This window comes from Hipposideros armiger, unplaced genomic scaffold, assembly GCF_001890085.2.
Source record: "Hipposideros armiger isolate ML-2016 unplaced genomic scaffold, ASM189008v1 scaffold_964, whole genome shotgun sequence".
NCBI classification, from domain to species: domain Eukaryota; kingdom Metazoa; phylum Chordata; class Mammalia; order Chiroptera; family Hipposideridae; genus Hipposideros; species Hipposideros armiger.
In genome coordinates, this window is record NW_017732314.1 from 183719 (window position 1) to 210187 (window position 26469).

The 26469-nt window shown below is 51.0% G+C and overlaps 2 protein-coding genes across 2 annotated transcripts; both read left to right on the forward strand.

Annotated features, from left to right (window-relative positions):
- The first annotated feature begins 260 nt into the window (after window positions 1–260).
- HOXD4 (homeobox D4) lies at window positions 261–3081 on the forward strand. The gene is made up of 2 exons (XM_019630876.1): window positions 261–1916; window positions 2460–3081. Exons 1-2 carry the CDS (start codon window positions 1484–1486, stop codon window positions 2792–2794), a joined length of 768 nt encoding a protein of 255 aa, XP_019486421.1. The 5' UTR covers window positions 261–1483; the 3' UTR covers window positions 2795–3081.
- Window positions 3082–18112: 15031 nt separating this feature from the next.
- Window positions 18113–22910, forward strand: HOXD3 (homeobox D3). Its single transcript, XM_019630875.1, has 2 exons — window positions 18113–18736; window positions 21319–22910. The coding sequence occupies exons 1-2, from the start codon at window positions 18196–18198 to the stop codon at window positions 22074–22076; spliced, it is 1299 nt and encodes a 432-aa protein (XP_019486420.1). The 5' UTR covers window positions 18113–18195; the 3' UTR covers window positions 22077–22910.
- Window positions 22911–26469: the final 3559 nt, after the last annotated feature.

Sequence of the window (26469 nt, forward strand, 5' to 3'; positions counted from 1 at the left end):
ATAAGGGGGGGCGAGGTATTTGGATCCAGAGAGGGGGTAATAAAACCGCCATTTCTGGGATGGATTATTTTTTTTCTTCTTTCTTTCTTAAGAGACTGTTTTGGCTCCTTGGCTGCTGGGTAACACCCGTCCTGGTACAAGGATGGGGAACTCGTTGCTGCAAATTGCCACCCAGCCCTTCAGGCTACCTGAACCATCTCTGAAAATGCGGGTGGTTCCGAGGCCAGGGCTGCCAGCCGTCTGGGTACCCGATTTGGGTGGAACCCGGAGGTAGTAACGTTGTCTATATATACCCTGTAGAACCGAATTTGTGTGGTATCCACATAGTCACAGATTCGATTCTAGGGGAATATATGGTCGATGCAAAAACTTCACATTTCTCCGAAATAGCCTGAATCGGAAGGAAAGTCCAGAAGCATCCTGGGCGCGTCAGTTGCCTCTTTTTGTTTTATTACCTTGGACTCCAGCAAGATCGACTGAGCCTGGTGTCACAGAGCACCGTTTTCCTAGAGACTCTCCTCAACCTTTAAACAGAGGCTCTTGTGTAAACCCCTAGTTGGTTGCACGAATCCAGGGTGAAAGGGCTAAGTTTTGGGGGGCTGGGGCGTGAAGTGGGCGGCCAGGTAACCCCAGCTCTGCCCTGGAGGAGTATGAAGTCAGATGGTGCCAGTGAGGGGGCTGCCGCGTGGGAAGGAGGCACGATGGGAAGGCGTGCAGGGTCCTTTGGGGCTCATTTGGGTGAGGTACGGACACCCTCACCACCTTTCTGGCCCACCCCTCAGCTGTACCGTCCGAGGCAACGGGCCTCTTGTTATACTGTCAAGTCCCGGCTTTGGCTAGAAGCACCCTGGCTTGGGCACTCGCAGAATGCTTGGCGGTTACTCATTGCCTCAATTGATTCTGGCCAGCCAGATTGTGGTAACTTTTGGGTGACCCTGACGAAGACAAAGCCGGGACTCGGCCTTTGTATGGCAGAGTCCCCGTTCCTGTGTCTGGGCTAGAGCCTGGCCTGCCTGGGGGTACTCTGCCCAACTCAGAAGCTGCCTTGTCTACTACCTACCTGCCTTTTGGTGTTCTACACCCAAACAGATATGGGCATTCATCCCCCCTTGAACTGTACCCATTTTGGGGGGCTGCTTTCAAGTGGGGTGAGAGGGCACTTGAGGTTAGAAAGTCAGTGGAAGACAAAAGCTGGGATTACCTTTGAGGAATGAGGGTGCTGGGGGCTAGAACTATATTAACATATGATGGGGGCCCTCAAACGTGCCACAGCGAGTCACTTGATTACACGTATGTTATTTAGTTAAATTTGTAAAAATTATGAGATGCTCACCAACCCGGTGATAAACTCGCTCCCTCGCTATTGGCTGGCCTGGTCACATGGCCGCCAACTTTATTCAGTTGACAGCAAGTAGGAGGGCCCTATGGAAGGAGAAAAAAAGACAACACGAGAAAAATTAGTATTTTCTACCTTCTGAAATTAATGGCCATGAGTTCGTATATGGTGAACTCCAAGTATGTGGACCCCAAGTTCCCTCCGTGTGAGGAATATTTGCAGGGCGGCTACCTAGGCGAGCAGAGTGCCGACTACTACAGCGGCAGCACGCAGGGTGCCGACTTCCAGCCCCCGGGGCTCTACCCACGGCCAGACTTCGGTGAGCAGACCTTCGGAGGCGGCGGCGGCCCGGGGCCCGGTTCGGCGCTGCCCAATCGGGGTCACGGGCAAGAACCCGGTGGCCACTACGGCGCTCCAGGAGAGCCGTGCCCTGCTCCCCCGGCGCCCCCGCCCGTGCCCCTGCCTGGTGGCGCCCGGGCCTGCAGCCAGCCCGGCGGCCCCAAGCAGCCGCCCCCCGGGACAGCACTCAAGCAGTCGGCTGTGGTCTACCCATGGATGAAGAAGGTGCACGTGAATTCGGGTAAGGCGCGGGGCCCAGCGACCTCCGAGTCCCCACCCCAGCCCAGCGGCCTGGGCCCTGGGAAGGGATGCGAGTGGGTGAGGGCATGTGGGGCTTCAGTGGGAGCCGCAATTACTCTCTCCATAAATTTTTATAGCTGAGGGAGCTGGCCAGGACCATGTGGCTGGCTGCTTGTCTGTGGGCGAAAAGGGGGGTGGAGATGGGGGTGGGGTGGGGGCGAACTCCATTTTCAGAGCGCAAGGAGCACAGAGGAGAAGGGGGTTTCCAAAATACTTGGAAATTCCCGAGTTTGTGGTGGGCCTGGGAGAAGGGAGCACGGTTGGGGATCCCCACTTGTGAGTGTGAGGGAGTGAGTGGGTGTCAGGGTGTGGGTAGGAGTGAGCGTGTGCTCTGGGGAGAAAGGGCGGGAGGGAGGGAGAGCAAGCTTGGAGCTCAGGGAGGGCCTCGGGCCTCGGGGAGCGCCAGGAAGTGAGCGTGGTGGCTAGGGGCCTAACTAGTGGCCGGGCGCTGACCTGACCGCGTGCTGTCTGTTTTGTCTCGCAGTGAACCCCAACTACACTGGCGGGGAGCCCAAGAGGTCCCGGACGGCCTACACCCGGCAGCAAGTCCTAGAACTGGAAAAGGAATTTCATTTTAACAGGTATCTGACGCGGCGCCGTCGGATCGAAATAGCTCACACCCTGTGTCTGTCGGAGCGCCAGATCAAGATCTGGTTTCAGAATCGAAGAATGAAATGGAAAAAAGACCACAAGCTGCCCAACACCAAAGGCAGGTCCTCCTCGTCCTCGTCCTCCTCCTCCTGCTCCTCCTCAGCTGCCCCCAGCCAGCATTTGCAGCCACTGGCCAAGGACCACCACACGGACCTGACGACCTTATAGAAGTGGGGACCCTGGGCCCATCCCTTCCTGCACTCCCGGCTGAGCCGAAGCTGCGGGGGCAGGCCGGGCCCGCTGTCACCTCGCTGGGCTCTAAGGTACTGTGGGGTGGACCTGGGACAAACAGGCCGCCTTCGGACTAGGTTAGCATCTTGCCCGAGGGCAGCCCCCTCCCTGGAGCTGGGATGGGGGTGGGAGGGGGGCGGGATTCTCTCTCTAAGCATATTATCACATGGCAGGAGCTACTGAAACATAAAACCTTGGCGAGTCATTAAACTCATGAAAATCTCTGCTGTTGGATTTTGAATTTGCAAATGAAGGTTGAATGCTTTATCCCAGTGTGAATTTGAACATCCTCCCCCACCACACCCCTCCAGGGATCTTTGTGGTTTAAAAATGTGGGGGAGTTGAAGCAGAAGGTTGGCCACCCCTGTGCTAGGTGCTTTCATGGAAGCAGAAGAGCTGGGCCAGGATTTCTGAACTTTCTGGGTTGTCTATATAATTTCCAGTGTGAAAAAATATATATATTTTTTGCTCCTAGTGGCCCTATGCCCAAAGAAATGAGTCTAAGAAGGAAGTGGAAACGGGTTATTTTATGTTTAGATTATATTTGCTTCAATATTTATTTGTTGGGGAATGGAATACAGACATAATTGACATCTTAATGCCAAAAACCTTAAGATGGTGAAAGGGGCTGAGTTTCAGGGAGCAGAATCAGAGATGTGTAGACTTAACTTCTGGCTCTAACCGGCATTTTGAACTGTACCCCTCCCCACTCCGGGGGAAATATGTGTAGGGGACCCTTAACCCTTCTAGAGGGAAGCAAAGGGTCCACTCAGAGTTGAGTTCTTGAAAATATATTTTCACATGTGCTTTTTTCAGCATTGTGCTTACAACCAGTTCTGGGTAATTAAAGGAAAGGAAAAAAAGAAAGAAACAAATGGTCCAACATTTTCCTTCTGGGGAAAGAAAACAAAACCTCTATGTTCTGGATCATTAGGTAATGACTGAATTTTCTGTTCCAACTGGATTCCAAATGCCCAAATGCCCCACATAGTAGTATTTTATAGGAATTGGTGTATGGCCTATATTGAAAAGGGGATGTGCAGTAGGGAGAAAGTAGCAACATGAGGAAGTCTTGCTTTCAAAAAGAAAGAAAGAAAACTAATTAAACCTAGAAGTCCACTAAAGTTGGTCTTAGGATTTTTTCCCCTGAAGTTTTTATTTTTAAAACAAATCTAAGGACGTTTTTCTCAGCCCATTAATTAGAAGCAGAAATTGTATAAGTATAAAAGTTTTCAGGCCCTCTTTCTTGCCTTGAGAATAGTGGTTTAAAACAATCACTCAAACAACAGGAGAGATGTTCTTTAGTCATTTTTCTTATGCCTTGCTTGGGAAGGGTTCAAAGCTCATTTTTCTAAAATGCTGACCCTTAGGGATAAGGGGGAAAGAGAGAGTCAAAGGTAAGGACCAGAGTTCATATACTCAAATGAAACAAGGCTTAGGAAGTTTAAACCCCAAAGCCTGGGACTCCAAAAAGAAACCCCTGGTTGTAGCTATCCAAAAGTGACAAAAAGGGGGAGGAAGAAAGGGTGAGCTTGAAAGGGAGACTCAGAATTGAGGTTATTTTTTCAGTGCTTCAGAACACTTTGGAAGGTTACAGTGGTGTTTTTAAAAATACATTTAAGTGGAGGGGGGGGGGAACTTTCTCTGCAGGCATGTTCTTTGGTTTGGTGTCTCCTGAGAGCTGAGGGCAGGTATTCACTGGAGTCCCTAGGCTGAAATTCCACTTCTCTAAAGTATCTTCCAAGCCTTGGTCTTTTGTATTAGACCCTGGGGACAGCTCTTTGTTCCTCCTTGGGGTGAGCCTGGCTCTCAGACTTGCACATGGCAATACTTGAATATCGGCACGTCGGGATATTAAAGATGGATATTCCTGCATTATTCGCATCATTGTTTCTATGACAAAAAGCACAGAGTTCATACATAGTCAAGATGTCTTTTTTCTGACGCCCTCACGTTGAGAAGCTGAAAAGGTATTTTACTGAAGTTCGGCTAATTTACAGAATCAGGTTCATCCAGAGGACAAATTTTCTATTCGATTAGCTGTATTTCAGCCGGGAGGACTGACCTCTAAACCCTTAACCTTTTGGACTCTTAACTACCCTTCTCTTCTTTTTTCCCCTCTAACACGGAGAGCAGTCTTTGGATGTAACATTTGAAAAGAGCTGCTATACTTGGGCAAGTTGGAAAGTTGCTAAAATTCTTTCTGAAAACCCAAATCTGTGAATACGTTGAATTTCTCCTTGAGACGGGGAACAGTATATATTGTCACAACATCCAACTACTATATATTATAGAGATTATTATATAGATTTCCCCCTTCCCAGAAAGTTTAGGTTTCTCACCCCAGCTTCAGACCAAATGCCAAAACCACTTAACTGCCTTCACCCCTGCCCCAAAAGAGAGCCAAGAGGCATGTTTTGATGAAAAAAATCCAAGCTCCTTCTCAAACATGGCCCCACAATTTAGAAAAATAACTTAATAAAAAAACCCCAACTTCTTTGTTTATAAGTCTCAGCTCTCCCTCTCAGCTTCTAGGGATTGTCTTTTGAAATGTTAATGGAGCTTGGATGGCCCAGAGGGCAACCCTCAACCCTGAGGTCCCAATTGGACCCCAGTGTCCATTTGGGCCCACAGGAGTGGGTTGGGGAAGAAGCAGGGCCCCCCAACCACCTAAGTCAGGGAAGGAAGTGAGTTTCCATCTGGGAACATGCTCTGGAGAAAGCTAGATGTGGAAAGTCTCAGTGCCCATTTGCTTTTATTTGTTTCCAGTTTGTTCCCCCAAATATGAGCCAGAAGTGTTTGTTTTGGTGGTTTTTTTTGTTTTGTTTTTAAGCTGTGTTTGGGTCGTGACTGGGGTGGGGGAGTGAAGTGTTTGCTGAGGGCATTGCTCCAGACTCCCATCTCACTTTGTCCATTGCAGCCTTTTGTTGGGTGATGACATTGTCAGTCAGTCCATGGTGTCTGTTCACACAAGATGCTTTTTAAATAGAATTGACCGATGTTCTGCTGCCACTGATTAAAGTATTATTTATACTAATTGTTGCCTGTAGTTTTGATGTAACTCATTGATCTATATTTGAAATAATAAAAGGTATAGCAAAATTGCCCTCCTGTTTGGTGCCTCCACAGAAGCATTCTTCATTAAGTCTTATGAAAACTAACATTCAATATAAACTTTTAAAATTTTTCCTGCAATGTTCCTAGCATATGAAGGTTAAATTGTGTCAGGTGAAGCAATTCTATCATTATCCCCTCCCCCCATATATACATAGTTCCAATTTGGCCACCAAATTTTATGAGCATTGAAAAGCCTGGGGTTGAACTGAGGTTGCTGGGTGTTGGGCATTAGTTTTTATAAGGAAAATAAATTACTGGGCTTAAAAGAGGCTCCAGGTTGGCTTTCTGTGGGGCCCCAGTCACCCCCAGACTCCTTCAGGTATTTTTTTGTTATGTGATGGGTGAGAGACCTCCTCACCTCCAACTCTAGGAGTGAGTGTCTAGTGCTGGGTTCTGGGCCGACCTGGGACTGGCCAGTAGCTGCTCGGACACGACCCCTCTGGCCTCCAATCTTGGGCTCCTTCTACTTTTGCGGTGCTGCTCAGCCCCACTGGGGTCTCCAGCACCTGCCCCTCCTTCCCCCAGCGTCCCCTCCGCCCTCCAGACGACAATAAACACTCCCCCACTATAAAAAGTGGCGTGCGCTATTTTTATCGCGAGGGCTTTTTCACATCTTGGCTTGCCTTGAAGAAGGGCCAAAACAGGAGTCCCAAAGTAGATGGGGGGGGGGTTGCGCGCGACAGGAAATGAGCAGAATGCGTAAAATCAGACATGTGTACTTAATATATGGAAGGGCTCGACTCAGACGCGTGGACATGTGTATTTATAAGTGCACAGACAGAAGTTTAAATATTCAGACACATTTTATGATTGTCCTCTGCCTGTCTTCTGGCTAATGGCTCCTCCTGTGCCCACCAACACATCAATACGGCTGTATGTATTGAATCACGGGCAGGGATGAGGAGGAAGCGAGTCCATAGCTGAGCCCGCTTGAGTACAGTACAGTAAATCGGGCCCCTCGGCAGGCAGAAGGCGCTTCCCGCCCGCCCGCCATGTTGGGGAGCCCTCCCTGCCCCCCGCGCCGGGCTGGGCGGCCGGGGCTAGCCAGCAACCGGGGGAGGGCCTTTCATAACCCGGAGAATTTTCAAAGTGCGAGGAAGATGATAAGAATAGATTTCTACAAGTCCCGACCACGTGATTGGAGAAATAATTAATTCAGCACGTCCCTTAAGAAACACGGAGTCGTCATTAATCTGCCACGCAAAGGGCTCTCTCCGACTTGGAAAGTGCAGGGATCCCAAGAATATCACCCGTCCAGGGGGGCCGCGCGGCGCCCCCGGCCTCCACCCCCGGCCCCGCCGCGGGCGTGGGAGCGCGGCCGGCAGGTAAATATTTTGGCGACTTTTATTTCTTCAGATTTAAATCCTTAATGAACTTAGCTGTCAGGGCCGCTGACAAATAGTTCCCTTTGCTTCCTGATTTGGAACCGCGGGCCGGCGAGAAGTTGTTAGTGGCTTGGATGGTGACCTTTGGTTCAGCAAAGCTTTGCACTTATGAAAAATTACTGAGAGACCGAGTGTGTGTGTGTGTGTGTGTGTGTGTGTGAGAGAGAGAGAGAGAGAGAGAGAGAGAGAGAGAGATGCGAGGGGACAAGGGGGCGAGGGGGCGAGGGGCGAGGGTGCGCGCGGGCTGCTCGGAGACAACGAATTGTAAAACCCTCCCGGCTGGGGGACGCGCCTGGCGCACGCGGGCCGAGGTTGCCCGGTCGCCTGTGTCTACCGGGAACAATGGTCGCTGTCACGGCATCTGCCGCCTATTCTTAAACCGGTGAGAAAAGGCCCCAGCCCTCCTTTCAAGCGAGGCTCGTAAATTTTTCTTTGCGTCATAATAGAAGGCTATAAAATCGAGTTGAAATTTTACCCCAGGCAGGTTTTAACCAACAGATAATGATTTCCGAGTTGCTTCTCCCACTCCCCTCCCTCTCCATCCTAGCTCTGCAGCTTCTGTCACCCCAGCAAGTAGTTTTCCCTTCTTCCCTTTTATTTCTGTATTTTTAATTTTGCGGGGGGCGGGGGGAAGTTCTAAAATAAAGGTAGAGGGAAAAGGGAGCTTCCGCCGTAGGAGAAGACCTGGGGCGAGCAGAAGCCTGGAGGAAGGTATACGCGGGAGAGGCCAGGGCGAGATGCACGCCAAGGCTGTCTCTCCTGCTTGCTCTCATTTCAGCCTTTTTTCTCCTGCACGCCAAGGAGATTCGAGGTCCCAGAGCCACCTCACTCCCACCTCACCCCACCCCCCAGTTTCGGCTTGGGGCAGCAGCGGGCATTCCTCGCCTCTAGCTCGAAACTCTGGCATCCGGGGAAGAGAGGCTCTGTATTCACCTCCTTCCCTATTCGGCTTTGAGGATGATTTCCGGCGAGCTGAGGCTGGCTGCATTTGGTGGTTGTTTTGGGATTGTGTGTGTGTTTTGATTTCTTTTTTGGTGTGTGTATATTTCCCCGTCAGACAGAGACAAAGTTTCCTCCGTTATGAATTATACATTCAAACAATAACACATTAATTCAATTATTCAAAGATGACAAATGTTTATGTGCTTTGCAAGTGACTCCGGTGCAGATTCCGGGCTCTTTCTCTGAGCTGTTCGCGTTTTTCTCAATGAGAATTGGCTCCCCTCCCACCCCAACCCCACTCACCCCAACGCGCTTCGACATCCCCTGGTAGGCCCGGAGAGGAACCCACAAAAAGCCTCCTCAGCCCCACTGGCAGCCTGGCAACTAACAGCCTCCCAAGGCCCGGGCTTGGCGGGCACCGGCCCGGGCTATTTTATCAGTGTGACAATTGCCCGGGTTGGTGTGATAAATCATCGTAAGTAATTCCTGAAAGGGTGCGAGGCTGTTGGGGGCCGGGCGAGGACTGTAAATCTTTCCGGTTTATTGCTCTATGAACATATGCTCCGATTGAAGAAGGCTTAGATCCTTTCCTGGAGACAAATTCCCGCAAAGCGGCCCGCCTCTTTGGCTGGAGATTAACACTTGCTGCGGGCCGGCTGCTGGGCCCTTGGCGGGAGTCTAGGGGGCGGGATCCTCCTGGCGGGGTTGAAATGGGGGCACCCATGGTCTGGCTCCAAGAGGCTTCCCGACTGGGCCTCCAGCCAGGCCCAGCCAGGTGAACAAAAGGAGGGGCTCACTGACAGGTCTGGGACTTTCTATGACCTGCCCTCTGGGACTTTCTTGGCCTCTGGAATGGGATGCGGAGGACCTTACTGCCTTCTCCCCGGCCCTTCTGCGGCTGCAGGACACATTCGCCTTCACCGGTCCGAGGCCTTGTGAGCAGCAACAGGGTATCTGCTCTGTGCCCATTGCCACTGAGAAGCAGAGCTGGCCGTGAAAGCGAGACTTCGGGGATGGGGTGGAGACCCTTGCATGGTGTGGGATTCCGGGTGCGGGTCGGACTGGGGAAGAGTGTCGGGGTTCCCCAGGAGCCAGGAACTGGAGGCCACCCAGAGCCAGGAGTTGGAGGCCACCCACTGGCGTCCAGTCTGCGGGGAGCTTAACTCTTCTGACAAAGCAAAATTGCTACCTCGGAAAGTGCTGGGAACCTGTCCTGATTTAATATTTCTAAAACAGAAGCCCCCTCGTCCCCCAGATAAGCCCAACCAGGACTGATTCCGCAGTCCCCATGCCTTCTTGGAGGCGCCGCAGGAAGCGGGAAGGCGAGGCCTGGCCGTCGCTGGGCCTGCGGGATCCGCGGGCCGGGGCCGGATCGGGAGGCACACAGGTCACGGCAAACGGCGATACGGCATCTCGGCTGCTCCGCCGCGCAGGACCCGGGTGGAGTGAGTGAGATGCAGAGAGGGGAGACCGCTCCCTGCTCTGGCCGGCTGCGTTTGCGTCTGTTCTGGCTCTCAGAAGTGGCTGCTTGTCTGCGACGTCCGCGGAACGAGCCAAGGCCCCAAGCAGTGGTGATGTGGTGGTGGTGGGTTTCCCAGGGTGACTGGCCTGGTCTCTGAGCAGGAGGCTCCCACTTCAGGGCCGGAGCCTGCGCTGTGCCACAACGTAATCGCCTTGTCTGGCGAGGGGGAGAGCGGTGGGTCCGCCTAGGCGGCACATTGCCCGGGTGCATGCGGATGCGGAGAACTGGGCGCAGCGGGGGAGTCAAGGGAACCCTGAGCCTCTGGTGCTCCACAGCCACCTTCGGAGACTCCTCTAAGACAGGCGACCTCTAAAATTTCTTATCCCCAGACCAGTCTATTGGAAGGCTGGGCCAGGGTCAGAGGTCGTGGGGGAGAGAATCTCAGCGCCTCAGTCTACTGCCAGCGGCCAGGCTAGGTCGGCCCCTAGCAGTGAGATGGGGGTTTTCCTTCATCCCCATACCCACCCATGTCTGCCCCTGGAAAAGGGCCCGGATCCCACGCCTCCCGCCCCCTCCTCCCAGCCCCCAGGTCTGGCTGCGCTCCGGGGCTGGATGCTGTGAAAGTTTCAGCCTCAATCAGTACAATCTTCCCTCAGGGTCACGTGAACAAATATGCTCGCATTTGAAGGCAGCGTCTGTATTTCCCGACTATGAGGGGGTTTCCGGGGCTCTCTCCAAATCCAGAAAGGACCACATTCCGAAAGCAAAACAAACCTCGAGCTCTGAGGGGCCTGGGAGGGCTGGGCAGGAACCCAGCAGTGGGTGGGGGCGCGGGTGGCCGCTTCTCTGGGCCTGGGAGCAGACAGGCGGGCGGGTGGACCGACGGGCGCGCAGCGCAGGCTAAGCCAGCTCGGGGACTACGAACTCGTTCCTCCTGCTTTTATTGGTAGTTGAACCTCAGCCTGGTACCGTTCTACCGGGAATTCCGTGTGCTCGGGTATATGGCCGCGTCTGCGAGCACGCAAGACCAGGGTTGGGACAGTGTTGTCTGCAGACAAAGGGGGAAGGCTAGCTCTGCCCCCCACTGGCGCCCACTCTGAGGCTGAGGACACCAGGTTTATGATAAATTGGGATTCAGGTAAGCAATTGCATGACAAAATGGAAATCTTTGGGCACAGGGCTGCTTGTTGCCCTGAGTGGGATACTAAATATGATTTATTTTGTGTAATCTGTGATCTTGATTATTGCCAATTGGTGAGGCAGCCGGCGTAGACCTAGATACACTTCTACATATACATCGAGGACGGTGATTAATCGTAATGAGGCGCGCTTTGTGGGAATGCTCCCCGCCTACCCAAAGGTTAGGAGGACACACTACCTTGCCAGGCTTGGAGGGTGACCGGTGGCATGGGGTGGGGGAGAGGAAGGTGGCAGTTTGAGGAGAGGGTTAGTGAGGGGGTTGGCGGCTGGAGGAAGTATTTTGGGGGTAAATGTGCAGTTATGAGAATGGGCTGAAAATGAAATGAATAAAAAGAAACTTTTTTTTACACTGTCACTGCCAAAGTGAGATGGAGCGTCATATTAATTCCGTGTCTTGGGCTGTCGGGCTGGGTGCAGGCAGGTTGATTTATATGTATTGAAAATAAACTCTGTGGCCAGCCAGCTCCTTGCATTGTTCTGGGAGCTAGCTGCACACACTCAAGCCTTTATCTCTTGCTGTTGGCTTAATTTTTTTTCTCGGAAGGTTAAAATGCTACTCAAGATTCTCTTCCCAAATTCAAAAGAACCCCCAAACTGCCCAGAAGAGTTTGGGAGCCTTCTCCACATTCCCCTTCACTAATCAAGGGTTTTGACTGCAATAGTGGCAAAGAAAAGGTTTAGGGCTTCTGGGTCCTCCCGGAAGAACCTGGAATGAAAGCTAAATCGTATTTAACTCCTGCATCCCATCCATCCTTTTGTTTACTATGTCCTGCGGCTCCTGCCTGGGGGAGGACAGGACAATCCATCCTGGGTCTTCCGGGGCCAAAGCCTGAGTAAGTAGTTACATGAGTCGGACTGAACCGCTCCACACTCATGGGAACGCCACAGGGCCAAGTCATACAGGGCCTCTGTGGGCAAGGGACCCAGAAAGCAAGGAGCACTCCCTTAGCGTAGGCTGGGACTGGGCACAAACAAGAGAAGGGCCAACTTCCAGGGGCGTCACCATTAAAGGAAAGCAGTAAAGTTGTTTTGTCAATCGCCTGTGCTTGGCTCCATCAGAACTTAAAGTCGCTGGACATTTTTCTTCGCTTGCTGCCTTGGAGCTGCGCGCCTGCCAACTTAGTCAGCTGAATCCAATTACCGCGAGCAGCATTTCATTTGGCCCCATGGAACACTCACTTATAACTTCCCCGAAAATTTCAATAATCCGCACCAAGGCTCCCTATCCTAAAGACTTTTCAGGGTTACTGGTGGGGGATGGGGTATAAGACCGGGTCTGCCCAGGACCAACTCCTCGTTGACAGCTCACAGACCGGACTCCCTCCCGCTCCCCCAGTTTCTGGCTGTGGAAAGAGTACTTGAGCTGGTGGCCCAGAGCCAGCCAGGTTAAGCCTGCGATTCTGGACAAGCAGGAGGCTGAAGTCGGACTCATGCTGGATGGAGGGTGGGTTGGGGAGGGAACGCAGGAGAAGCCGGTGGGGGCTCTGGGCTGCCCACCTTTGGCCACTCTGGGATCCTCTTTTCTTTCCCCTTCCCAAGCCTCATGCACCCAGAGTGCAGAGCGCACGGCGCACCCCAGAACACCCAGGAGCTAACTTACCCTGTTCTTCCGCGGCTGGGAAAATAAAATCTAGCTACCAGCGTCCGGGGATTGTGGCCCAGGGTAGTCTCTCAATTTATCCCTTTTTCTGAGGGGAAGCTCCTACTTTTAAAGAACCCCCCTTTTTTTAAAAAAAATTAATAAATAAAAAAAACAAGCGGCGAAAGTTGACGTCCGCCCACGTGAATGTATCATATAAAGCGACTTCGGGATTCGCCGGTCGGGTCGGTGGGCCCGGGTACAACGCGCCTCCATCGCGAAGCCCTCCCGGCTGGCCCAGCGGAGTGGACCCCCTGGGTCCGGGCCCATTGGGAAGTTGAAGTCGAGGCGAGATGTTAGGAGCTCTACCGGGCCGGGATCTCTCCGAGGCGCTTCCGTTGGGTGTTCATTAAGGGTGAGTTATTGCCGCTTGAGCCAAAGGTCACTTCAAAGGCTTATGGCTTCGCGCTCTGGTCTTTAGAAGGGCCCGGAACGCTTTGTGTGGGGCTTTCCCAGCGCGGTTTAGTGTTTGCAAACTACTGAGTCGACAAATTGCACAGGGCAGCTGCAAGAGGGGTGATTGTGTCTCTCCCTTCACCTGACCAGGGGCAGGCACCCTCTGAGCACCTTTAGTGGTGGGCAGCTAGGTCCGTTTTTAGGATAAAGGTGGAAGGCATGTTTGTTTTAGGCGGTTCGCAGGCTGATTCCTACCCAGGTGTGGGCAGCCCAGGACAGGAGTGTGGAGGGTACTTACTGGAATAAAATAAACTCAGGGAAACCATTGATATAAAATGTACAAACCGGGAAATAGCGCCTAGTTCCCTCTTCAGTGGGGCTGCCTGGGGCAGCTGTTGACTGGGACCCACTCAGGCCTATCTACATATTCACCTTTTTCTGGTGCTATACTGTAGCTTCCCTCCCACCCCAATTCTGCACAGTCCCTCTCTTCTGCTCTTAAAAGGGTGGACTAGGCCTGCGGGATTGGGGCACCTGGATTATTTAGAGCTTGGTTGGAGCAGGAGGAGAGGGAGGGACTGGTTTCCATGCACTTCTGACCCACTTGGCTCACCCCCTGACCTAGGGTGTGGCCTTTCCCTCAGGTCCGGGTTCTCCCTTCCCCCATCCGGCCAAAGACTTGGAGTTAAGTCTACTCGCTCCCTAAGAGCCAACCGAGTCTCCCTTCTGCGTGAGAGAAGGCGCCCTGAATGGCTGCAGGCACATTTTACAATAGCCAAGTTGATTGTGACACTCTTAAAGGGGATAAAGCCTCTCCACATGTGCTTGTAAGAAAGAACCAGCTGCCACTGAGAGTTTTCCATTTTGTTCCAGATCCACCTGAAAAGAATATCAAAAGGAACCCGAAGAGCCTACAAAAAGAGTTAGAGACAAAATTCGAGAAAACACACGTACACACACGCATACACACAGAATTGTGGTGAGTGGCATGATTTAAAAAAATAATTTTCACTACATTTCCATCCGTCTTATAATTCAAGGTAGCCTTCTCAGGATTCGTACATACATCAAGACATAAAACAAAGGGCGGCTTTGAAGTGGATCACCACAGTGTGAACTGCCGCCGGTTACACGATAACCGATCATCGGCCTTCAAATTTATGGCGCTTTAATGGGGTGAGCCCAGTGCCTTAAATGGAGGGTGTACTACGCACTGACTTATCTCGGCTAAATATGAGTGATTTAGAAGGCCCGTCCAGGGCTATCCGTAGGGCAGAAGAGGCTCAGGCTGAGGGATGGGGAGAACTTGGGCAGAAAGCTGCCCCAGCTCTGCGATAGATAAATATATCCCTTTCAGAGCAAACCCGAAAAGGAGTGGTTCCGAAATCCTGAAGTAGCGAAGCCAACAGGGAGGGAAGAATCATTGCTCGGTTCCAGTGAATTAACAGGGATGCCGAGCAAGAGTCTTGTCTGCCAGAAAGAGATCTAATGGGCTTCCAAGGCCCTGGTTTAGGTAAAACAGGGAGAGGAGCCGAGGCCAACTCGAACCTTAGAAAAATTTGAGAATAACAGAAGCAACCAGCACACCATGGCCTCCCCCTTCTTTTTCAGCTTGCATGGACTGACTACCCATCCGTGATTTACGACCACCGCCGCGCTAGTCATAGCCGGGCCACAGCCGCCCCCTCCCTCTCCAGGTCCCTCGGCCTTTCCACGGCCACCGCGGGCCTGCGAGTGCCGGGTAGGCCTCCGCACATCCAGCGAGCCTCCTGGCGTCCCCAGGCCGCGGCAGGCAGCAGGTCTTCGCACCCGGAGAGGCTCCAAGCGTCCCGTCCCGCGTCCGGCCGCAGAGCAGAGCTGCTCCAAGAGGCGGGCACCCGGCTACTTTATATCATCCCCCTGCTCCGGGGGCGCCGGCCCAGGAAAAGTGCGGAGCACTGCATTCTTTTGCTGCGCTTCCTCCTACGCGGAGCCTGTTTTCCACTTGTGAAAACTGCCGGGCCTGGGGAAGTGTTTTTCTTTTCATTCCTTACTGAAGCGTTTACTGCCGCGGAGCTCACAGTCATAAATTTTGTTACAAACCACAATGACAGGTGCATTGATATGCACCGTGAGAGCTCCAGCTGCTTAATAACCCCGTCCCCTGGCCGCTGTGAACGCCTTTTATTTATTCGGTATCATATTAGGTATTGATCCCCGGCAGAATTAAGTGCAGTGAGCAAGTATCTGGATCCCGCTGTTTCAGAGGTGCGGTGGGTGCGGCGGGCCAGCGCGGCGGGCCAGGGAGCGGGCGGTGGTCGCTCAGAGGCTGCCTTCCTTCCGACTGGGGACCGTTTGGCGCTGTATTCCCCGCCTGCGGTTGGGCCTCCGAGCTAAGCTGGGCAACTTCCCGGGACCTCGAGCAAGGACGAGCCAGACCCCCAGCTTGGCGCCCCTTCCCACAAGGGGCAGGGGATGGCGCCGGCAGGGTTCTGGGGAGGCAGCCCCGGGCTGGTTCCCCGGACTGGGGGGTGGAGGGGAGGAGGAGTAAGAGGAAAGGGCAGCTGAGGACTTCGAAGACCGCCCCTCCCCCCGCTCCTCCCCCCCAAAAGGGCTTGTCTTCACCCCAAGGCATTTGGGTCCCGGAGCCCAAAAGAGCAGAAGTACCAAAGGGCGAGAAAAGAAAGCCTTAAAGAAAGGGGGTGGGTGATCGAAAAGATGAGCCACTGAACAGTTGACCATTGTCCAAGTGATTTATGACCCATTCCTTCTTTCTAGGTTCAAGCAGAGTTCACAAGGAGTAGGGATTTCTGGAAACAAATAAGCTTTTTTTTAAAAAAACCAGTTTTGTAACAATATTCTTAGGTCCTGTTTTAGAAAAGGTGGCTTCTTTTTTAGGGCACTATATTTTTTTGGCGGGGGCGGTGGTGAAGGCTGCAAAGCCCTTCCCGCTTAGCAGAGGGCTACTGCCCTCGCTTCTGGGGAAACGGGCATTTATTTAGGTGGCGGGTCATCATTGAGTGGGCCTTGAAATTCCTTATTACAATGAAAACAGAGGCGGGAGAACAGACTCTGTGGTTGCTCAAAAGCCACCCTGTATTTGCACTTTTGAGGTTGGTACACAGAGCTTTTTCTAGGAATATGCCACAGGAACAAATTTTATATATATATATATATATATATATATATATATATATATATCTGTTTCAAAGACCTGGTCAGTTCTTAAAGATGCTGTGTTTTGGTGTGACTGGTCCACCTATCAAGATAAACTTGGTCAACCTGGAGGCAAGAGAGGGATGTTTGCTTCCACAGTTGTAAATAGAATGAAAGAAGCAGCAATGAGTTCTGGTGGTCTGAGTGTCAAATGTGACCGTTTTAACATCCAGAGGGCCCAAGGTTTAAGACTGGAAGCTGGATCCCAGAAACGTCCAGAAATTTAACCAAACACAGAGTACCTGGTGCTTTTGCTTGGGGGCATACACATATAAATATGGTCACAGGATGAGGAGGTAGCTGTCCATTTGATATTCAGTAACTTTAATAGTCAGAGAATGATATAGAAAATGAATTGAAAGAAAGATTAAGACAAGCTTTGTTGGGTAGATAGCTTAACTGCATACATTTAAGAACAATAGTAGAAACAATTCCTAAAACATCCTAGTATTTTATTATCCCATTGAGAAGGGCCTGTCTCTTATCAAGATTAATGGCATATTCACTTGTATTTTAAAACAAAAATGAGCAACAATACAACCAAACAAAGCCTAGTATGAATATTTTTTTTATTGGGTTAGGCTTTTAGGTGAAAGTGGATGGGAAATGAGTGACTGGAGGAGTGGTTTTGGTGGTAGTGGCCAAATCCATTAGGCCGCATAAATTGTCTAGATAATGTGGTCCATCATAGTGACCATGATGGAAGCCAAGGAGTTTGGGGGAAGGAAAGTTGCCTGAAAGATGAGATGAAGAATTAAAACCAGGGCACTGAGTTTTCTTTATCAAGCAGACAAAAGTGGTTGAATGGTATCAGTTATACTTTAACTCCTTAGGAGCCTTTCAGAAAAAGGGGTGGGTGGGTAAGAAGGGAAATCTCCAAGAGTCAGAGGGGACAAAAGGGGTAGAATTTTTCTTAGTTCCCCCCCCCAATTTTGGACCCATTCATCATGCCAAGAGAGGCTCTCTCACAGGTTGTGAGTTGGGTGGGGGTGGAATGGATGATTCAGAGCAGAGGTCAATAATAATATCTATACAATAAATGCAGGATAAAAATGATAAAGTTATAATGTAAAGCATTCTCCACTCACCCATGCTCCATGCACTTCAAATTCTAAATGTCTTCACCCATTTGCAATGGTATCCATTTAAAAGTAGTGGAGGACAAAGTAGAGTCTAGAAACTTGTAGATGAAAGAGAGGAAACATTTTTCTAGCCTCAAAATAAGTCTGGGGTCTTTTAAGTCCTCTTCTTGGTTTTATCTCCTAGTGGATTTCACAGTGCTGTCTGAACAGAGCTAACTGGGCTGATTCTCACTCTGTCATCGGAAAGTGGACTGAGTCTCCATGAAAGATGCTGTGATTTTGAAACCAGGTGGGGAGATACTTTTGTTGAGAGCTCGGCTCTTCTTAGTGTGTTATAGAGCGTTCTTTTGTCCATCAAAATCCTGAGATGACTCCATGATTGATTGGTCTATCCACTCATTCACTCATTCAACAAGCATTTATTGTGGGGCACTGGGCTAGATGTTAGGAATACATAGACGAATAAGACACAATCCCTGCCTGCAAGGAGTTCAAAGTTGAGTGGGAAAATCGGCTATTAAAATGTATGAGGCCATAAGTGCTTTTCCATATAGTTTCAAAGGCTAAATTGACAATCTTGGAGAAAGAAAATTGTACCTGGAGAAAAAAAAAGGCTCCTTCCTTTGGATGGAGTTAGAGAGAAGGAAAGGTCTTTTCTTATGTTCATGAGAAATTCCTTCTGACTTTTCCAAGGGTTCAATTAAATTGAACTTCATAAAATCCCTGATTCCCCACTATGAAGTGGGTGAGAAGCAGAGAGACTGAGCTAGTCCTTATATATTGATTGGTTTTGCCAATGATAATCCCACTGGGGCCTCTCACTTTTCTTCTCCACAGGTCACCTGGAGCCTGGGGCTGCCCCAGCTGTCTCAGGACTTGGCAGACATTGGAGGTGGCGGTGAAGGAGACAGTGGTGGTCAATGTTATTTGAGCAGGGTCAGCAGGCCCTGGAGCTTCCTGAGTGCACGATGCAGAAAGCTGCTTACTATGAAAACCCAGGACTATTTGGAGGCTATGGCTATAGCAAAGCCACTGACACTTATGGCTACAGTGCCTCCCATCAGCCTTATCCACCCCCTGCTGCTGCCAACTCTCTGGACACTGATTACCCAGGTTCTGCCTGCTCCATCCAGAGCTCTGCACCTCTGCGAGCACCAGCCCACAAGGGAGCTGAACTCAATGGCAGCTGCATGCGGCCTGGAACTGGGAGCAGTCAGGGTGGGGGTGGTGGCAGCCAGCCTCCTGGTCTCAACTCAGAGCAGCAGCCACCACAGCCCCCTCCTCCACCACCAACCCTGCCCCCATCCTCACCCACCAATCCTGGAGGTGGAGTGTCTGCCAAGAAGGCCAAGGGTGGGCCCAATGCTTCTGGCTCCTCAGCCACCATCAGCAAGCAGATATTCCCCTGGATGAAAGAGTCCCGACAGAACTCCAAACAGAAGAACAGCTGTGCCACTGCAGGTAGCTTTCTGAGGGGGCTCATCCCTAGGCTAAGGCCCCTTTAAACTGACACCAAGAAGCTAGCTCACCTAGGAACCAAGAGACTCAAGGCTGGAAGTGCAACCATGGAGGCCATATGTCTAAACTACTGATGCAGAAACGTCCCTTCATTTTAGTGTTCTTGATTGGGTGTCATACCCTTACAGTGACAGGGGACTCACTTCCATTCCAGGCTGTTGGTGCCATTGCTGGGCAAGTCTCATAGTTATAAGTAGACAGTTTTTCCTCATACTGACCTAATATCTGCTTTCCTGGGCTGCTGGTGACAACTCAGCTTTTTTTTTATCATCCAATAGCTCTTTAAAACTTGAAGACAGGTATGATTTTCAAGACCAGGTGGTTATGTAGTCCATATCACATGAATCCCACTCCCTTAAATTAATAAGCACTAAAGTCTATGGAGTCTATGTTAAGAACCATGCTAAGTGCTTTACAACCATTTAGTTTACCAAAGAACCCTTTGAAGTAGGTATACAAGGTCTGACAATTAAGTTAGCAAACTTTGTTGCAACAATGATGCTAACCCTAGTTGATATCAGAGGGATTATTCATTATGAATTTGTACCAGCTGCACAAACAGTTAACTAAATTTACTATTTGCAAGTGCTGAAAAGGTTGTGTGAAAAAATTAGACAAAAATGACTTGGACTTTTCACCAACAATTCATGGCTCTTGCATCATGACAATGCACCAGCTCACATGGCACTGTCTGTGAGGGAGTTTTTAACCAGTAAACAAATAACTGTATTGGAACACCCTCCTTACTCACCTGATCTGGCCCCTAATGGCTTCTTTCTTTAACTGAAGATAAAGGAAATAAAAAATATATATATATATATATATATATATATATATATATATATATATATATTTTTTTTTTTTTTTTTAGCTGAGCCATCCTGCCACCTGTTGGCAGCTCAGTGGCAGCTCAGCTCGGGCTGGGACTCGAACCGCTGTTGCTCAGAGCTCACACTCTTGAGTGAGCTCTTAACCAACTGAGCCACTTGGCCGGCCCAAAATAAAGGAAATATTGAAAGGAAGACATTTTGATGACATTCAAGACATCAAGGGTAGTACAATGACAACTCTGATGGCCATTCCAGAAAAAGAGTTCCAAAATTGCTTTGAAGGGTGGACTAGGTACTGGTGTCAGTGCATAGCTTTCCAAGGGGAGTACTTCGAAGGTGATCATAGTGATTTTCAGCAATGAGGTATGTAGCACTTTTTCTAGGATGAGTTCGCTAACTTAATTGGCAGACCTTGTATGATAATATCCCCATTTGACAGATAAGGAAACTGTTAGAGATAAGTGACTTGCCCAAGATCATAAAACTACAAAACGGTACACTGGAATCCAACCAGGGCCTCCAAGGCACAACCATGGGATTCTACTTTGCTCACTCCAGCCCAATTCTTCTCATCCTAATAAATCCATAATAGGGAGGGGATATGCCCTGAAACAGGAGCAGCCTTGGGTATCCCTCCCTGGAAAGGGAGATCCTAGAGTTGAGAAGATCTTCTGTACGTCCTGTCAGGGTGTGTGGGAGAAGATGGGCAGGTACAGGAGCGCTGAGGCCTGCTGCCTCTTTTTTCTTGTCCTGCTTGGTTCCTGAAATTTTCTAGCCTTGTGTTCTCTGATTTGGTTTATCTTCAGGTGGATGAACTTGCTTTCAGGTTCAGGGCCAGTTTGAAGCCTGGGATGTAGCTAACTTGTTATCAGGTCTCTGGTTGCCTCCTGCTCTCTGGGACTGGCTCCTAGGGGGGCAAGTATCCTCCTGCCTGTGAGCTCCTTCTCCTGCCCCTCCTTCCCAGCTGCAGGCTCAGGCCCTCCCTCCCAGGAGAAATCCATTTGTCTTCCCAGTGAAGGAGTGGACAAGCTGCTGAGAGGTGGCAGGGGTGGTAGAAGCCAGTGTTGAGGCTGCTGTTCCTAGCACTGCAATACTCAAAATGCTCCCAGCCTGGCTTTGGATCCCCTAAAAGTCAGGGAAGTATTTTTGTGGTTTGTCACCTTCCTGCGTTTGGATGCAGAGCTCTTGGGTGCAGCTGGGCTGGAGTGAGGTGCCAAGATCTCTACCCTCATTCTATGCTTCCTGGGTGCTTTGCCCAGAAGCCAGCCCTTGAGCAAGACAGGCTGGGGCTGCCCCTCCCCCACTTCCTCAGCAGAGACTACTAGGAGTGTTCAAAGAAGTCTGGCCCTTCTTTGATAGAGGGGAGGCCTTACCAGCTGCTACTAGTCTCCCATTAAACTCCACCACGGCCTTTGGGACGGGATGATGGACTAGGCTGGAGGGGAGGGGTCGGGCAGAGGAAATCGGACCTCAGAAGGCAAATGGGGTTTTCAGGTGCGACTGACTGGTAGGCCTGGGGCCGGTGAGTTCCCATTTGGAATCTCATCTCTTAAACGCCCCTCCCCCACTCCAGCCAGGATTAAAGTTGGGGGAGGAAGGAGGAGGCAGAGGGAGCCAGGGAAGCACCCCTCTTCAGCCTTGGGTGTCCCCACCTCTCCCAATCAGCGTCCCCTCTTTCTCTCTCTCTCTGCCCAGGAGAGAGCTGCGAGGACAAGAGCCCGCCAGGTCCAGCGTCTAAGCGGGTGCGCACCGCGTACACGAGTGCACAGCTGGTGGAGTTGGAGAAGGAATTCCACTTCAACCGCTACTTGTGCCGGCCACGCCGCGTGGAAATGGCCAACCTGCTGAATCTCACCGAGCGCCAGATCAAGATCTGGTTCCAGAACCGGCGCATGAAGTACAAAAAGGACCAGAAGGCCAAGGGCATCCTGCACTCGCCAGCGGGTCAGTCCCCGGAGCGCAGCCCGCCGCTCGGCGGCGCCGCCGGCCACGTGGCCTACTCAGGCCAGCTGCCGCCCGTGCCAGGCCTGGCCTACGACGCGCCCTCGCCGCCCGCCTTCGCCAAATCTCAGCCCAACATGTACGGCCTGGCCGCCTACACGGCGCCGCTCAGTAGCTGCCTGCCCCAGCAGAAGCGCTACGCTGCGCCGGAGTTCGAGCCCCACCCCATGGCGAGCAACGGCGGCGGCTTCGCCAGCGCCAACCTGCAGGGTAGCCCCGTGTACGTGGGCGGCAACTTCGTCGACTCCATGGCGCCCGCGTCCGGGCCGGTCTTCAACCTGGGCCACCTTTCGCACCCGTCTTCGGCCAGCGTGGACTACAGCTGCGCCGCGCAGATTCCCGGCAACCACCACCACGGACCGTGCGACCCTCATCCCACCTACACAGATCTTTCGGCCCACCATTCGTCTCAGGGACGCCTGCCCGAGGCCCCCAAACTGACGCATCTGTAGCGGCCGCCACCGGCCGGAACTCGTGGCGCAATTACCTCTTTTGCTTTGGTGGCGGGGTTGGCGGGCGGGGCCCACGGGGCAGCTGGCGATCCCCTCCCTAGCTCTGGCCCAGTTGCTGCCTCCCGGATCTCGGGCCGACAGCGGCCGAGGCGCAGGCGACTGGGCCTCCCCTCCAGGCGCGTCCTCCTTTGGGTGACTTGCCATAAATCAGCCGCAAGGATTCTCCTCTGTAAGCCTGACAGTGCCATGTGCGGACCAAGGGACTCAAATCTGGTAATGGTGTCCCGAAGGTAAGTCTGAGATCCATCGGCGGCGCGCCCTGCAGAGGGACCGGAGCCGGGAGAGCCCTGGGCCTGGCCTGCCTGTAGCCTAGTTGCCGAGACCTTAATTTATATGCTCCTTCCGGCCCCGTAAGGATTGCATCGGACTCAACAATCTGTATTTATTATTTGAAGCGAGTCATTTCGTTTCCCTGATTATTTATCCTCGTCTTAATGTATTTATGTGTATATTTGTAGAATTCTCCAGCCGAGCTTAGGAACGCGATCCCAGGCCGCGGGGGCCACATTTCACCTCTTTAGTCCCCATGGTCTAAACTAGTTGAGAGAGTAGTTTTGAACAGTTGTAACCGTGGCTGGTGTTTGTAGTTGATGTAAAGGATTAAGACCGCAAATTGTCCTTCCTGGGTAGAGTCAGGCGGCCCCATGGCGTGGGCACGACACCCCCGTTACTCATTTCTCAACAGCCGCAGTCCTCCCACTCGACACAGTTTATTGACTTCAAATTGTCTGGTACTATTTTAACAAATATTTAGAATAAAAAAATTTCTCTGTCGGAAGTGTATCTGTGTTAATCACGCACACTTGCAAGTAGATCACTGCCTTTATCTTTCCCACAATCCCCGTGTTAGGCCCCCAAATAGGCAGACCCTTTGAAATATATTTTTTAATTTATTTGGAATCTAGTACACACATTGGTTCTGGGGATACTTGATTACATCCCAGCTATTCACATTGGGGGTGTGTGTGTGTGGGGAATATGAGGATGCAAACCTAGAAATTCTCCGGGAGGGATGATTTGGGTGGAGAGCTTTGCACTGCGCCTGCTTTGCTGTTTCTACCTCCCTCTTTCTAGACATAAATTGACTTTTTAAGATTGCATTTACATTGGGGAGGCCAGAGCTCACGATTCTGCGTTAAGTAATACAAAAACAAACTTTGAAAGAAAACTGACAATCAAAGAAAAGACACAAGAGAAATCTAAAGAAGAATTGAGCTATGAAAAAGCTAAGGTGCAGGAAAAAACGATCATTTGGAGACGCGCACCTAAGCTTTTTCTCTAGGAAATGCTGTCTTGATTTTTATAGTGGTTGGTGGTTCATTTCTAAAGAAAACAAACATTCCCCATGATGTAAAGTAGTAAAAGTTTCATTAATGGAACATAAGTATAAACACCTTGTTTATTCCTGTTTCTTTGTACAAGATGGGCAAAAAATGTCTCCAAGGATTTATAACCATTTTGTAAATATTAGCGTGGCTTTAGCTAAGAGCGGACAATTTACATCCGCTTCTCTGGGAGGAGGCATTTGGAACACGCCTTCAGATAAGGTTCAATTCTTTGTATTTCGGCAAAGTCTGCCCACGCATCTCTATTTGGTTTGACAAATAATGCAACTCCTACTACATCCCCGGTGACACGAGGTGAAATTCCTATTGTGTGGAAATAATTTAACTTCTAATCTTCTGGTGGAACAACAATCGTTTCTATTTGAATGTTTGTGTTTCGCTAAATAATGATGGCTCAAAATATTTAGTTTCCTTGTTCCTTTGTGCTGTTTTCAAAATGGCATGTTAGATTAGGGGTGGGAGGGGGGTTATCCTTTTGCTAAATTTCACCTTACCGAGCAGGTTTAAAGAATACATGTTGTAGAAGTGTATCAACAGAATAAATGACTTCGATGGAAGGGATATTTTACCCACTTTCAAGGCTTAAATTTGTTTTGTATGAAATTTGCATCCACAGGCAGAATTTCTAATTGTCTTGTAAGAAATTATTTTTTAAACTATTAGAGAAATCAAAGAAGAGCTTGCTGCCTTGCAGAGATAACAACCTTTCTTAACTGGCTAAATATTAAATAGATGAATTGTCAGGCTGTTTAGATTCAGCCCGGTTTTCCCCTCATCTTCTCTTCCTACCATAAGTAATAATAAAAATACATAATGCATCATGGCTCCAGGCGTTTTCCAGCTCCGTGTGTTACCGCAGGAGTATATGCTGAGTCTGCGGGTGTCTGCAAGGCCCCAAGTGTCATCTGCGGCTTAGGGTTTCATGGATTAGAATTTAAACGGTGTCTAGCCCGGCTGACATCAGCTTCCTCTCACACTCAGGCTCCAAAGAAGTTCGGGGTTAGGGGTTCCCTCTCCAGGCAGCCGCAGACGCCCCAAAGCACCCTCTTTAGTGGGGTGGGAGAACGCACTTGGGACAAATCTGTGGCTTTCCCTCACCTCTTGGAGAAAGGTTCTGAGGCCTCTGAGAATGGCTCAGATCCGTTCCTGCCTCGGCATGTCATGTGATGGGCACACTCGGTCGCTCTTGGCGCGGGTGGGGGCCACAATGAGTCTGGGGAGGGCGCTTCCTGCAAGGCCAGAGCAAGAGCGGCCCGAGACACAGCCATTTAAAACTTCATAAATTATAAACAAGCTGCCTTGGCTTTCGCCATAAATTCTGCTCCTTTTGAGCCTGCAATTAGTGTTAGGAAGCACCGGAGTCTAAACACAACCAAACGCCCTCTGAAGGACCCAACTGCCCGAGGTTGCAAACTTTTATTTATTTCCCAATGCCACTCCCTCTGCACCCCGAGGTTTGCACACATAGTCGCCTCCTCCCCCGCTACCGCTGGTAGTACACACTCGGCTGGGTTCCCGCTTTGCGAGGGAAGGTCACAATAGCTGCTCTATCGGCGGAGGCGCCTGCCTTCAACCCCCCACTCCACCGCGGGTCTCGGAGAAGCAGAGAAAAGAGAGTGGGGGAGGGGAGCCCGGGCCCGGCAATGGCGCCCTGGGCCCAGGCCTCTCCTCCCCGGAGGACCTATGGCGGGAAGGGGCAAGTTGGCAGGGAAGGAAACCTCCACTCTAGCCCGTTATGGGCGCGCAAGGGCAATGGGGAACGCACCAAGGCCTCGAGGCTGCTGGCCCTCACAGCCTGGCGCTGGGTTGAGGGCGCCCTGAGCAACTGGGTCTTACCGGAGCGGCTGCGCCATTGTGTGCACAGCTTCCCTACGGGTTCTGCGGGGGGGGGGAAGGCCGCACAAAGGCAACGCTGGGCGAACAAGTGGAGGTGGGGAAGGGCTGGGTGTCTCTCCCGGTGTTGGTCTCTGGGAGGTTCACCTCGTTTGCCTACGGGGAGCGAATGTCTCAGGCCTTGGCCAGCTCTGCTTTTTTCTTGTAAAGACCGCTTTGGGGGAGGTAAAGATCAGGGAGGTTGTGGGGGATCCCCCTGAGGCCTGAAGAAAGGGGTCAGGGCTGCAAGCCTGGGCCCATGGACAACAGTCTTGGCGGCAGTCAGGGGTGGTGGTGGCAGTCGTTCTGTCCAGACAATCAGAGGTGAATTAAAGCAGGGTAGAGGTGAGGCAGATAGAATGGCCCACTGCAGAATGGGAGATGGTGGTGGGAAAGAGATTTAGGCTGACGGAGAGCTTTCCCTGGCTGCAGGAGAAACTCAGGACCTAGCCTGGAGTGACGGGAGGAGACCTAATTGAGCTAGCCAAAGGGGTGTGAAGTTGCAGAGGAGAGGCCTAAAGAGTAGTCCTGGCCCCTGGAAAGGCAGTAAGAACAGGTGATTAAGTACATATTCTGCCTCCTGGCTTTCAGACCTCAGCCTGTTCCAGGGACCTGACAAAAAAAAATCCACCTCAGATGGAATCATTAACTTAACCATTCACGTGTACCATTTCTTTGTACAGGCGTTCTAATGAGAGAGCGAGGGAGAGAATATAGAGCGAGTACTTTCCCCTGGTGCAGCCCCAAGCCTAGTCCCCATCAGAGACACATCAGCTAAATTGGTTTCCCAGGCCCCAGAGGCTGCTAACCTTGCTGAACAGAATTCTTTGACTTTCTATAGTAAGGAGTATTAAAAGATAGTGATTACCTATACTAACTACTTGTCTGTTCTCCCTCCCCCATTCTGTACCAGCTGACTGACCCTTGAGTGAAGTGCATCTTCTCAGCCAGCAGGCTTGGGAGCCTCGGCTCTCCATCTGTTGAGGTTTTTCATTAGGGAGGGTGAAGAGGATATGTGTGTGTGTGTGTGTGTGTGTGTGTGTGTGTGTGTATGTTTGAATAACAAAGAAGGAACCCAACATTCTATTAGAATTTTTCTCTGCTTGACCTAGGGA